General features: G+C 40.5%; 1 protein-coding gene across 1 annotated transcript; it reads right to left on the bottom strand.

Annotated features, from left to right (window-relative positions):
* Window positions 1-1,792: 1,792 nt before the first annotated feature.
* Window positions 1,793-15,063, bottom strand: LOC117709199 (oogenesin-1-like). Its single transcript, XM_034503400.2, has 4 exons — window positions 15,001-15,063; window positions 4,131-4,441; window positions 3,081-3,665; window positions 1,793-2,448 (listed from the first exon to the last, which is right to left on the bottom strand). The coding sequence occupies exons 1-4, from the start codon at window positions 15,028-15,030 to the stop codon at window positions 1,866-1,868; spliced, it is 1,509 nt and encodes a 502-aa protein (XP_034359291.1). The 5' UTR covers window positions 15,031-15,063; the 3' UTR covers window positions 1,793-1,865.
* Window positions 15,064-15,501: the final 438 nt, after the last annotated feature.

The raw sequence follows: 15,501 nt of genomic DNA, 5'->3' as shown, positions 1-15,501 counted from the left end.
TACAGGGTCTTGATCTGTAGATTAATTTGAAACTGCAACTCACAGCAATCCTCCTGCCTCAGTAAAGGGACTGTAGTCAGCCTGAAAATGGCAAACATGGCTCTGTCAGTTCTTCCCTTGTTCCCCATCCCTGTGCTTTGCTGAAAACCATTAGATTACATTTCTAAAGGTAGCCCCAAGGTCCATTCATTTTGGACACTTCCTCTTCTTGAGGCTCACTACCAAAGCCCAGCTCTCAAGTCCAGCAGTCAAAATCCTTCTTTAGCTTACATAATTATGAAGCTCAGTTAAAACTAAATACCCCTTTCTCACTGGGGTTTACCCTTTTACCTTTATATCATGCCTTTTGCCTATAGGCTAGGTATTCTATCTCTTCTCTATCCAGAGGCAGTCCTTTACTTCTGCCCTGCCCTCAAGGACAAATACTACTTTCCTCTTTTCCTTGTTCCCTTCCCCTTCTCCCTTGTCTTCTATCTCCTGTCTTTGTCCCATATCCTTTGACCTTTGTTCCTCTGAGGCCAACAGATCTCTTTTGTGCTGAGAACTTGGTCTTAGGTTATCTTGGACCGACTCTGAGGATCCCTACATAAATGTTCATTCCTGACTGCAGGCAGAAATATCTTCCATTCTTCATGGGTGTCCCTCCAGAAAACTCAGTTTTAAATAGCCTTGGTTATTCATGGAACATCATGAAGAGCATTTTGGTACATTTTATTTTTAAAGAATATTGCCTGGCAAGGAGGTGTGCATATTTAATCTCAGCAGTCCAGAGCCTCTAGAGAAGAACAGAAGACCCATAAAAAGCCAGTGAGGCAGAGCCCCAAGGCATTAGGTCCACAGACCATGGCCAGCCTGAATGTCAAAGAGATGAACTGAAGTGAGTAAGGAGATTGTGGTATGTTCCATAGAAAACATCCTCTTCTCCACAGTCTGCTGTGAGTCACCTCTCTATTGTAAAGAACCTGCACTGCCCATGAAGGTTGTGAGTGCCCTGTGAGGACTTTCCAGATAGATGATAATGTCTCCTATCTACAGATGGACAGATTTAGGGCTCTGGTTGAATGGTGTTAGGACACATTCCTCTGCCTAAGGAGTAAAGTGATTCTTAGCCAACATATAAACTGTTCTGGAAGTATGAAGAACTAGATAGCTTAAGGTCACATCATGCCCTTCTCATTATGATAGCAGATTTGTGTGTTTAATTTTCAAATATTGTTACCCAACAAGGGTTAAATACAAGGTTACAGTTTCTGAAATGTGCCTGCCTTAGCACTCACTTGGTCTTCATTTTCCCAACTCCAGAAAAAACCTCCCCACTCATCTCATTGTTCTCCATATCTAATTCAATTATTGTGATCTGAATGTACTACATACTAATTTGTTTCCCGAACATTGAACGCTATGTGTGGAACCATGTACTCTGGGTCCCATTTATGAGACCTGTTCCTGGGATGCAATAAACTGTACAAATCTGAGATTGACATTATTATGGGGATGAGAAATGAAGAAACCAGACACAGGTACAGAAATGCTGAGAATGAGTAGGCTGTGTGCTTGGACAGAGACATATTTGCAACCCAGAAAGTCAACACGTTTATTGTAAGCAATTGCCAGAAGGAGGCAATCTCCTCATGGAAGGGTGCCTCTATTGTAACACACTCAAACTACAACAATCCTAGAGAAAAAAAAAAGTTTGCTTGATACTTTCTACAGATGCAACATCCATGCACTAGCTCAGAGGAATGTCTTTCCAGTGTGTCTCAGACGTTGAGGTGCTTGACATATCCATGTTCCTATCAGCAATGGACATTCACTTAGGATTTCATCCATCCCCAATACTCAGCTTTCATTTCTCTGTCCCACAATCAATCTGGCAGTAGTACTTTCTGGTATAAGCAATGTTGGGTCTCCAGATCATAAACATATGACCCACTACAGTTAAAACATTGGTTTGTAGCAAATATGACTCTTGTGGGCTGTCTTTTGGCCCTGATTATATCCAGAAGCTCAGGACAAAATTTTTCTAATCTGTGTGAAAGTATTACACCACTGTCATCATAGCACTCTAGAGGGGCAGGATATACCTCATAGGTCAGCTGGCTCAGTTGGGCTGTGTGGTGTAGAAGTTGTTTCAGAAAAGGCAGAGAAAGTTCATTATTATAGAAATTGACCTTTGTGAGATGGGAACACTGGCTTAGGGCAGGCAAAATGGCACTGAAATGAGATTCCTCCATCAAACAGAACTCCAATTCCAGGGATTCCAATGTATCTTTGACCTTCTCAAGGAGAAATCCAAGACTATCAGGGTCTAAATGAAATAAATATGTAGCAGTCAGGTTCAGATATTTGAGCTCAGAAATATTCAGGCAGTAGTGCAGGTAATCAAAGTCCAACTGTAATAAGAAAGAACCAGTGATGGAAAGAATCTTCAAGGGCTTCCTCAGGCACCTGGAGAGAGAACAAGTTATTGCTTTCTGGCAAATAGTGTTGAAGAGCATTGGAGGGATTGACAGCTAAGCAGATGACACTTCTCCCATACTCATTCCGACTATATATTGAGAGCAACTCCCAGGACATGGTCTTCTGTTGTCTGCTCACACTATTCATAGCATGCTAGTCTGAGGCCTGTGAGTATCAGCATGGGCATGATTCAGAGCATGGCTGGAAACCACAGCAATGGCTGTATCAGGCCAACATGGTGCATGTAGGAAGGACTACCTACCCCAAACAAAACTCAACAACTTCCTAATGCTGTTTTGACAAGTTCTCAGACTACTGCTTATCCAAACACCATGATCATGTCTTTTTGAACCTCAGTGTTGCATATTTCTCATCTACCTAACCCATTTCTGGACTCAAAATCATTCATACAGAAGCAATTAGAGGCATGCTTATGCTTGGTCATACATATCTTAGCATGGAGCACATCTGGTCAGTTATTCTGTGACTCTAACAGTGCTATGTTTATGGTAGCCAGATTATCAAGGACTCCCTAGATTGTCAATAAATAAATAAATAAAAATAAAATCAAATAAGATATGTTTTCTATGGTCCGTTGAACCATCAAGATCCTTCCTTACCCGAGGCATTTTTTCAGGCGGTTTTCTAGAATGGGGACATCATTTACATAGAGATTTTGGAGACAGCGGAATGTAGGAAATGAAGAAATCAACCTGCTCATATTCTCATCAAGCTCTTCATAATCATCATCCATACTAGAGTCACTTCTGATGCTGTTTAGCATGAGTGTGAGAAGATTGTTCATCTGGGTCAGGTAGGGAATAAGAAAATCTATGTCTTCTGGGTACAAAAAACTCAAGTCAAGATCAAGTATACAGCCTGTATGTACAACTTTGAAGATTTTGCTGCATACAGCTTTGGGTAAGCCATGAATCCTTAATGTCCTACAGCATAGATGAATGGAATCTTTTCTCTGCTGGGCCCACTGCAACAAGTATGTGGCAGATTCATCCATTCCATCCTTGTTGAGTTTGAGGTCTACTGTCACAGTCAATTCTTTATTCTCTCTACAGTCAGGAATGTTCTCCACCGGATACTTCTGTGTCATGAACTCTGGTAAGCCTTCATGTTCATAGGATCCCTCATATATCCTCCACAAAGCATGGTGTGTATTCCTTAAATTGAGCACTCTGAGTTTGCACCTACTGTGGGAGAAATGAGTATAAGTCTCATAAGAGAAGATATATTTTACAGTCTGATTGTCTTCCACACACTTTAGCTGTTTCTTCAAAAACTTTGCTTTTTTCCTGTGCCTATCATCAAACCCAGAGACTCATGCTCAGTTACTGAATAGCATCCTTTGCAAAAGAGATATCTTTAGCCCTGTCTTACTTCCCTTTATTCTAGGCCCCTTAATCCCATTGTCTTTTCTCTTGTACTTTAGAGGCATGCACAGAAAGGCCCATTCCTCACTGGGTGTACCTACTCTTTTCTTTTTCTACATTAGCCATTATTTGCCCAGATAGCTGAGACTTCTCCTAAGATTCTTTACCCCTCTAAGCTCATGCCATCAGAAGCCTCTGATCCATGGTTGGCCAAATATTCCCTGTGCCTAGTTGCTCCTTCTTAGACCCAGAGATCCTACCTTTACCCAAGCTGGTCTTGCCTACCTGGAATGAATCTTTTGTGCAATCAGTATATCTAGTCCCTCAAGCACAGCCTTCAAAGTTTCCAGGTTGGAGTTTTCTATCAGAGTTCCTTTAGAAAGGTATGGGAAGGGCCATAAAGGTATCAAGGCTCTCAAGATCTTTGTATATCTACCAGTGAAGGCCTCCTCAAATATCACTGGGAATAGATCTCTGGGCAGTTCCTTGAGAGCAGAAATGGCCAAGGCTTCCTCCCTCAGTAGCCTCTGACTTGCCAGCTTCAGGAGGGTGGGTGAAGAGTATAAGTTCATTGTGACCTTTTCTTTAGAGTCATCCTAGGAAAGCAGGGAAAAATATACCATGAATGACAAGAAACTTAGGAAGTGCTTCTTCCCATACAGGGAAGTGTGAAGACTAAATCACTACTGATGAGGACAGAGAACTCAACTTATTAATTTGAGCATCTTTTTTTCCCTATGTTTTTTTTTTTAATTTTTAAAAATTATTTATTTATTTATTTATTTATTTATTTATTTATTTATTTGAGACAGGGTCTTTATAGAACTACTGGTATTCTTGGCTGTCCTGCAATTTGCTTTAGAGACCACACTGGCCTGGACCCACAGAGAATTGCCTGCCTGTGCCTCCCAAGTGTTGAGATTACATGTGTGTTCCATTACTGCTCAGCCTGGGCCACAGCAACAGGTCTAATCCAGAACTGCTTGGTCTGGCCTGTGCTGGTTTTAAAGCCACAATTGTCTCTAGTGGTGTGAAGCTTCTCCAATGTTTCCTAGTTCCTAAAGACCATATCCAATTGTAGCCACAGCTGTGGTCAAAACATCCCACTAGGAAGGGATCACCAGGAACCCTGAAGGCTCAGTAAGTTGTTTGATGATAAATAGACTGTGCTTAGCTCTCCAGGCCCTCAAAGAAAGTAAAGAAAAAACAGTTTCCAATCTTTCTACACTCTCTATTTATCTAGCTACAGTGCATTGAATAATGTTTGGAGCCGACTTTAGCAGAAAGCAGCTAGATTATCTTTGCAACCATCTGGAACCATATACCCTGATAAGAGATTTGGTTTTCAATAGCCTACAACAGCTGAAGCACACTCTGATATCCCACATATTTTGTGTTGCTGTTTACTGTCCCCAGCTGCAAGGCCCACGAGGTTCCCAAGCCTGCAAGGCGCACAGTGCATGTGCTATCCATGCTATCCATGCCTGTAAGGCTTACGTCATATCAACACCTGCAAGGCACATGGTATTCACGCACCTATAAGGCACGTGGCAAAAGAGTATAAATACCTCAGAATTCCCTTCAATAAAAGAGACTTGAGACTTGAGACTAGAGACTTGATCACACCCTGTCTTGTCCTCATTCTTTGCGTCTCCTGCCCCAAGAGCCCCACTCTCTCTCTTGACCAGAGCACTTAGCCCCAAAGTGTTGAGGCAGAGTATGGGTCACAACAGAATAAGTCAATGTATCTTTGAAATTCTCATCACTAGCCTTCTGGCTGGCACTTTCTACTGAACAGACTGCTAAGTTAGTCTACTCCCCTGAAGACAACAAAGCCTGAGAAACCCTAGGAGATATGCTGTACTCAGGGCATCTGATAAGGGCCCTCCAGAAGTCTCACAGCTGCCCCTGGGAGCCCAGTGGCCTTGGACCCAACCCCCAACCCCAAAATCCTGGCAGCTGAATTCTACTCTGCTTCTGTCTGGTGCTTTCTGCTGGGATAGATGGCTAGCTAACTTGCTTCCCTGAAGACCCTACAGCCTGAAGGCATCCCAGAGACCCACTGCACACAGGGCATCTGAGCAACTGTTAACCAGCTTCTCTGCTCCCCTGAAGACACTACAGCTTGAAGGCATCACAGGAATTTCTCTGCATACAAGGCAACTGGGCAAGAAACACGACAGTCTAAAGACATCCCAGGGGGGCTCTGTGACATGCAGGGCAAACTGACCCAACAGACTGAAAGCCAAGGCAAGAGATCAGCAGCTTCTCTGACCCTCTGAAGACCCCACAGTCAGAAGACCCCACATGAGATCTGATACAGCCAGGGCTACAGCCCTACCATGAGACCTGAAGCAAGCCAGGGACAAAAGAAGCAGGTTCCAGACAGAGTCACCCAGACCAGCAAACATCAGGAATAACCAGATGGCAAGAGGCAAGTGCAAGATCACAAGCAACAGAAGCTAATATATGTGGGCATCATCAGAACCCAGTTCTCCCAACACATAAAGCCCTGAATATATCAACACACCTGAAAATCAGGAAGCTGACCTCAAATCTTATCTCATGAAGATAAGAGAGTCCTTTCAGGAGGATATAAAAAACTCACTGGAAGAAATACAGGAAAACACAGGTAAACAGGTAGAAGTCCTTAAAGAGAAAACCAATAAATCCTTTAATTAAATACAAGAAAACACAATCAAACAGGTGAAGGAGTTGAATAAAGCAATCTAAGACCTAAAACTGGAAGTGGAAACAATAAAGAAAACACAAATGGAGGCAACTCTGGAAATGGAAAACCTAGGAAAGAGGTCAGGAATTACAGATGTAATCATCACCAACAGAATATAAGAGATTGAAGAGAGACTGTCAGGTGTAAAAGATACTGTTGAAATGGACACAACTGTGAAGAAAATTCAAAACATAAAAAACTCCTAACCCAAAACATTCAGTAAATCCAGGACACAATGAAAAGACCAAATCTAAGAATAATTGGAATAGAGGAGAACAAAGATTCCCAACTCAAGGACCTGAAAATATCTCCCAGAAAATCAGAGAAGAAAGCTTCCCCAACTTAAAGAAAGAAATGGCCATAAATATACAAGAAACCTATAGAACATCAAATAAATGGGATCAAAAGGAAAATCCTCTTGTCACATAATACTCAAAACACTAAATGCACAGAACAAAGGAAGAATATTAAAAGCTGCAAGGGAAAAAGGCCAAGTAATGTATAAAGGTAGACCAATCAGAATTACACCATACTTCTCAACATGGACACTAAAACCAGAAGAGACTGGGCAGAAGTCATGCAGACTCCAAAGAGAATACCAAGGCTAGCCTAGGCAACTACACCCAGCAAAACTCTCAATCAATATAGATCAAGAAAGCAAAATATTTTAGGGCAAAACCAAATTTAAACAGTATCTATTTACCAATCTAGAAGAATAGAGGATTCTAGAAGGAAAAGTCCAACACAAGGAAAGTACCTACACCAAAGAAAAGACAAAATATTAATCATCTCACAACAAAGTCAAAAGGAGAGAACCACATGCACATAATGCCACTTACAAAAACAAACATAACAGAAACTAACAATATCTGTCTTTAATATCTCTCAAAAATAATGGACTTAAGTCACCTATAAAGAGACATAGAGCCATAAACTATCAGACTGGATATGCAAACACAATACAACATTTTGCTGCATACAAGAAACACACCTCAATAACAAAGACAGAACACTACCTCGGAGTAAAAGAATGGAAAAAAGTCTTCCTAGTAAATGGTCCCAAAAAACCAAGTTGGAGTTGCTATCCTAACATCCAATAAAATAGACTTTCAACCAAAAGTGATCAAGCAAGATGAAAAAGGACACTTCATGTTCAACAAAGGAAAAATCCACCATGAAAATCTCAGTTCTGAACATCTACGCCCCAAATGCAAGAGCACCCACATTCACAATCCCACACAATAATAGTGGGGGATCTTCAGCACCCCACTCTCACTAATGGACAGGACATTGAAACAAAAACTAAACAGAGACACAGTGAAACTTATAGAGAACCAAATGGATTTAACAGATATCTGTAAAACATTTCACCTTAAAACAAAAGAACATACCTTCTTCTCAGCACCTCATGGTACCTTCTCCAAAAGTGACCATATAATTGGTCACAAAACAAGCTTCAAGAGATACAAGAAGATTAAAATGCATCCATGCATCCTATCAAATCACCATGGCCTAAGACTGGTTCAACAACAACAAAAACATCATCAGAAAGCCTACATACCCATGGAAACTGAATAGTTCTCTACTCAGTGATAACTTGGTCAGGGAAGAAATGAAGAAATTAAAGACTTCCTGGAATTCAATGAAAATGAGGACACAGCATACCCAACCTTATGGGACACAATGAAAGCAGTAATAAGAGGAAAATTCATAGCTCTAAGTAACCAGTTAAAGAAATTGGAGAGATCCCATACTAGCAATTTAACAGCACACCTGAGAGCTCTAGAACAAAAAATGCAACCTCACCTAAGAGCTGTAGATAGCAGGAAATAAGAAAACTCAGGGAGGAAATCAACCAAATAGAAACAAAGAAAAGTATACAAAAAAATCAACAAAACCAAAAGCTGGTACTTTGAAAGAATCAACAAGATAGGTAAACCCCTAGCCAGACTAACTAAAGGGCCAAGAAGCAGTATCCAAATGAACAAAATCAGAAATGAAAAGGGTGACATAACAACAGAAATGAAGGAAATTAAAAAAAAATCATCAGATCCTACTACAAAAGCCTATACTCACCAAAACTGGAAAATCTAGATGAAATGGATGGGTTTCTAGACAGATACCACATACCAAAGTTAAATCAAGAGCAGGTAAACTATCTAAACAGGCTCCTATCTTCTAAGGAAGTAGAAGAGTTTATTTAAAATAACTCCAACTATAAAAATCCCAGGGCCAGATGGCTTTAGAGCAGAATCCTACCTGACCTTCAAAGAAGACCTAATACCAATATTCCTCAAATTGTTCCATAACATATAAACAGAAGGAACACTATCTATTTGATTCTATGAAGCCATAAATAGTCTGATACATAAACCACACAAGGACTCAACGAAAAAAAGAGAGCTTGTGACCAAAATCACTTATGGATAAGTGCAAAAATACTCAATAAAATTCTTGCAAACTGAACCCAAGAACACATGAAAACAGTCATTGATCTTGATCAATTAGGCTTCATCCCAGGGATATAAGGTTGGATCAATATACAAAAATCCATTAACATAATCCACTATATAAACAAACTCAAAGAAAAAAATCACATGATCATCTCCTTAGATGCTGAAAAAAGCATATGACAAAATACAACACCTCTTTTTGATAAAAGTAAGATAAGGAATTCAAGGCCCATACCTAAACATAATAAAAGCAATTTACTGCAAACCAACAGCCATTATCAAAGTAAATACAGAGATACTTAAAGCTATCCTACTAAAATCGGAGACAAGAGAAAGATGCCCACTCTCCCCATAGCTATTCAATATAGTACTTGAAGTTTTAGCTAGAACAATAAGACAACAAAAAGAGATCAAGGTGATACAAATTGGCAAAGAAGTAAAGGTATCACATTTGCAGATGATATGATAGTATACATAACCAATCCCAAAAATTCTACCAGAGAACTTCTACAGATAATAAGCAACTTCAGCCAATTGGTTGGATATAAAATTAACTCAAATAAATCAGTAGCCTTCCTTTATACAAATGATAAACAGGCAGAGAATGAAATTAGGAAAACAACTCCTTTCACAATAGCCACAAACAATATAAAATATCTTGGGGTAACTCTAATCAAACAAGTGAAAGACCTGTATGACAATAACTTCAAGTCTCTCAAGAAAGAAATCAAAAAAGATCTCAGAAAATGGAGAGATCTCCCATGCTGATGGATTGGCACAATTAACATAGTAAAAATGGCCACCCAACAAAGGCAATCTACAGATTCAATGCAATCCCCACCAAAATATCAACACAATTCTTCAAAGATATAAAAAAAAGCAATTCTCAAACCCACCTGGAAAGGCAAAAAACCCACAATATCAAAAATTCTTAACAATAAAAGAACTAATGGGGAAATCACCATCCCTGACCTCAAGCTATACTACAGAGCAATAGTGATAAAAACTGCATGATATTGGTACAGAGACAGATAAGGTTGATCAATGGAATAGAATTCAAGACCCAGAAATAAAACCACACACGTACACACACTTGACCTTTGCCAAAGAAGCCAAAAATATACAATGGAAAAAAAAAATAAAGCATCTTCAATAAATAGTGCTGGTCTTACTTGCTGTCAGTATGTAAAAAACTGCAAATCGACCCATATTTGTCACTTTGCACAAAGCTCAAGTTCAAGTGGATCAAGGACCTCAACATAAAACCAGATATACTCAATTTAATTGAAGAAAAAGTGGGAAAGAGCCTTGAACTCATTGGCACAGGGGGAAATTTCTTAAACAGAACTCCAATGGCTCAGGCTCTAAAATCAAGAATTGATAAATGGGACCTCATGTAACTGGAAAGCTTCTGCAAGGCAAAGAACATAGTCAATAAGACAGATAGACAATGTACAGATTGAGAAAATCTTCACTAACCACACATGTGACAGAGAGCTAATATCCAAACTATATAAAGAACTCCAGAAGCTAACCACCAAAAAGCCTAACAACCCAATCAAAAATTTGGTATAGAACTTACCAGAGAATTCACCACAGAGGAATCTGGAATGGCTGAGAAACACTTAAGGAAATGTTCAAAGTCCTTAGTCATCAGGGAAATGCAAATCAAAATGACCCTGAGATTCCACCTCAAACCAGTCAGAATGGGTAAGATCAAAACCTCAAGTGACCTCACCTGATGGTGAGGATGTGGAGAAAGAGGAACACTCCTTCAATGTTGGTGGGATTGCAAACTGGTAAAACCACTCTGGAAATAAATCTGGAGTTTTCTGAGAAAATTGGAAATAGATTTACCTGAAGATCCAACTACTCCACTCTTGGGCATATACCCAAAACACGCACAACCATGCCACAGGGGCATGTGTTTCATTATGTTCATAGCGGTCTTATTTCTGATAGTCAGAAGCTGTAAATAACCCAAATGTCCTGAAACAGAAGAATTGATACAGAATATGTCGTTCATTTACACAATGGAATACTACTCAGCTATTAAGAACAATATCACCCTGAGTTTTGCAGGCAAATGGATGGAACTAGAAAATATCATCCTGACTGAGGTAACTCAGACCCAAAAGAACATGCGTACCATGTACTCACTAATAAGTGGATATTAGCCAAAAATAAAAAAAAAAATGTACAGAATACCCAAGATACAGTCCACAGAACTCAAAAAGCTCAGCAAGCTGAAGGGCCCAAGTAGGACCCCTCAGTTCCACTTCAGAAGGAGTAGAAAAAAACCACAAGGGGGGATGGAGGGAGCAATATGTGAGGGAAAGGGGATGGGGAACGTGGGGAAGAGGGGACCATGATCAGATATTGGGTGGGGGAAAAGGACTGGATTCCTGAGGGCCAACAAAAGATGGAAACAGCCATCTTTGGGAGGTAGGAGGTGGTGGTGGGGGGCGTGTAGCCTCTAGAATGTACCAGTGACTTGGGAGGTGAGAGACTCTCAAGACTCAAAGGGAGGGACCTTAGATGAAATGTCCTACAGTGGGGAGAGGAAAATTATAGAGCCTACCTCCAGTAGAAAGACAGGGCATCAAGTGAGGGATGGGGTTGCCATCCCACAGCCAAAATCTCTGACCCATAATTGTTCCTGTCTGAAAGATCTGCAGAGACAAAAATGGAGAACAGCCTGAAGAAAACAGTGGCAGGCCCAAAGTTAGATCCAGCTCAAGGAGAGGTTCAAAACCTGAGACTATCACTGAGACTATGGAACACTCACAAAAAAGATGCTTATCGTGATTGCCCTCAGAACCACCCAACAATCATCTGAAAGAGTCAGATGCAGATATTTACACCCAACCAATAAACAGAAGCTGCTGGCCCCTGTCCTTGAATTAGGGAAAAGCTGGAAGAAGCAGAGGAGGAGGATAACCCTGTAGGAGGACCAGCAGTCTCAATTAACCTGGACCCCCAAGATCTCTCAGACACTGGACCACCAACCAGGCAGCATACACCAGCTGATATGAGACTTCCAACAAATATACAGCAGAGGACTACTGGGTCTCTGGGTTCAGTCAGAGAAGATGCACCTAACCCTCAACAGACTGGAGGCCCCAGGGAGTGGGGAGGTCTCCTGGGGTGGTGGGTAGAGATGGGGGTTGGGAGAGGAGGTATGGGATGTGAAACAGTCAGAGGGTGGACTGGGAGGGCGATAAAATCTGGAGTGTAAAAAATAGATTAAAGAAAATAACAAAAAGAAAGAAAACATAATTTTATAAGCTTACTCAAAAATAAAAATAAAAATAAAAAACAAAAAACATAAATTTCCATCATTAGTTATTGACACTAATCTTTGATTATCACCCATACTGGTCTTCTGGAGAAAGTATTGCAAACACTCCAAGCTTGAGCTCTGCAAGCTACAGAGCTAAATGATGTAGGAAAGAAACACTAAAGTCAGTAAACCTTCAGTAGCCATTGTCATGGGCCTTGACTGTTTATAAAGCATCCAGAAAGAAGAGACTATGAGGTGGAGATTATAATCCACATGCTGAAGGCAGGAGGCTCACTAGCTCAATGCCATAATTGGTTACTTTTACAGCACCAGAGACCTGCAGAAACTAACAGAAGATCCCTCTCTCCCAAAGCAGAAATTTTAATTTAAAGTGATGATCAGATTTCTCTTAATAACAAGAGGCAGGCTTCTTCCTGCAATTTTGAGCACACTTTGGAATTCTTGAAAAGAAGAACCCATGTATCAATCAGCAGATGGAAATGCCCTGTTTGATTTTGTTTGTTTGATTTGCTTCATTGAGACATGGACTTATCCATGGCTGTTTTGAAAGTTGGTTTATGAATCCTGCTGGCATCAATTTCAGAGACCATCCAGTCTCTGCCTCCCTGTGGCAGTAAAGAGTGGGTATTGGAGGAGAGGAGAGAGTCTGTGATCAGGATATAAAGTATATTAAATACACACAAAGAGACACATACAAATATATACACATATCTGTACACATACATATACACCACACACACACATACGTACATATATGTAAACACGGGAATACATATATATATATATATATATATATATACATAAATACATACACTCACAAACACACATATGCAGGTCTCTTCATACAAGTTTAAAGGCATCCTGAGTTCCATAAAAATAAGAGACTATGTATTAGTGAGGAGATACAAATATCACTAGTTTTTGGTATTTTATGTTTGTTTGCTTGTTTTGCTTTATTTATTTATTTATTTATCTATTTATTTATTCATTTATTTATTTAATATATTTGAGTACACTGTCTCCATCTTCAGACACACCCAAAGAGGGCATCAGATCTCATTACAGATGTTTGTGAGCCACCATGTAGTTGCTGGAAATTGAACACATTACCTCTGGAAGAGCACTCAGTGTTCTTAATAACTGTGCCATCTCCCAGCCCCACCCACCCCCCCCCCATTTTCATTTTTAAAGACACATATAACCCCTTGGTACTTTGACACTCACTATATAGATCAGTTTAGCTTCAAACTCAGAGATCGGCCTGCCTCTGCCTTGCTGTTGCTGAGATTTAAGGCACACCTAAGAATGCCAAGCTTAGCATGACATAAAAATCAGTAGTCAAGGCACTTGAGTAACTCACATCTGACAGTCCAGCCTAGAGGGCCTTGAATTCAAGTTTATCCTAACATTCTTAGTGAGACTGTCTACAAAAACAAGAACAAAAAAACCCCCTCACCCCCCAGCAGAAACCACAGTGACCTAATTGATAATTAGATGTAATTGAAAACACACTTTGATATTCTGGTGAAGTAGACCTCAGGTGAGTAGGAGAATCTCCTTGAGTTTCAAGCCAGTCTTATTTTTTATTTTTGAATTTTATCATTTACAGTCCATCCACTGCCCACCCCCCACTCCTGGTCACCCTCCAACAGTTCCTCATCACATTCCTCCTTTCCCTTCCTTTGGAGAGGGGGCTTCCCCTCCCCACCACCCACCAGGCATCTCCCTTCCCTGTGGCCTCAATTCTCTCCAGGATTAGATGCATTTTCTTCCACTGAGGCCAGACCAGTCAGTCTTCTGCTATGTGTATGCTGCCAGGTTGAGTGGCTCAGTCTCTTGGAGCTCTAAGGGGTCAGGTTAGTTGAGACTTCTGGTCTAACTATGAGCTTGCCCTCCCCTTCAGCTTCTTCAATTCTTCCCCCAATTTAACCATAGAAAAATCTCCAATGCCTTAGAAGCACTTAAAGATATGTTCACAGTCCTTAGTCATCAGGCAAATGCAAATCAAAATGACCTTGTGATTCTACCTTACCCAACAAGAATGGCTAAGATCAAAAACTGAAGTGACAGCACATGCTGGCTAGGATGTGGAGAAAGAGGAACACTCCTCCATTGCTGGTGGGATTGCAAACTGGTGCAACCCCTCTGGAAATTAATGTGGAGATCCCTCAGAAAATTGGAAATATTTCTATCTGAAGACCCAGATATCCCATTCCTCTGCATATACCCCCCAAATTCTCTGCCATCCCACAAGGACTTGTATTCTACTATGTTCTTAGCAGCCTTATGTATAATAGCCAGAAGCAGGAAAGAACCCAGATATTCTTCAACCAAAGAATGGATACAAAAATGTGGTTCATTTATACAATGGAATACTATTCAGCTATTAAAACTAAGGATATCATAAGCTTTGCAGGCATATGCATGGAACCAGAAAATATCATTCTGAGTGAGGAAACTGAGACACAAAAAGACATGCATGGGTATGTACTCACTGATAAGTGGATATTAGCCAAAAAATATATCCAGGCAATCTTATGTAGAGAGAACTCATCTCAAAAAGGAAGAACCAGTAAGTAAAAAATCATATAAACAAAATTTCAAGTGAGGACAAGGCTAGACTAGGTTTTGTGGGATGAGGTATTCTTATGGAGCCGAGGGACTTACTTCATCTGGACACTGGGGACAGACCACCATATTGAGGCAGGGGAAGGCTGTGACTCCAGGCTCCAAGAGACAGAGAGTTTCTCTGCCTGCTATGCCTCTTTATATAGCTTTCAGCTGAACCCTCCCTTTGTAGCCACACCCTCCCTGCCAATATTTGTTTCTGATTCAATAACTGAGTATCAACTCAGTTATTGCTCATTTTCAGATTTGGATGGTGTAGATAACTTGGATCAGATTTGTACACAGGAAGAATCTTAGACCAGAGTGATAGTCAAGAACTGATTTATTGAAGCCAAGTGGTTTGCATCATGCCTTTAATCACAACACTTGTAAAGTGGAGACAGGTGGATCTCTGAGTTCAAGCCCACTCTTAGACTAGGAGCATAAGGCACTTATCCAAACTCATTCTAACTATATATTGAGGTAAACCCCCAGGACACGGCATTCGGTTTTTTGCTGTCACAATTCATACCATGGTAGTCTGAGGCCTGTGGGTCTTAC

Source organism: Arvicanthis niloticus, chromosome 5 (genome assembly GCF_011762505.2).
Source record: "Arvicanthis niloticus isolate mArvNil1 chromosome 5, mArvNil1.pat.X, whole genome shotgun sequence".
NCBI lineage: Eukaryota > Metazoa > Chordata > Mammalia > Rodentia > Muridae > Arvicanthis > Arvicanthis niloticus.
Note: the sequence above shows the minus strand (reverse complement) of the source record. Positions and strands in the feature narration are given on the sequence as shown.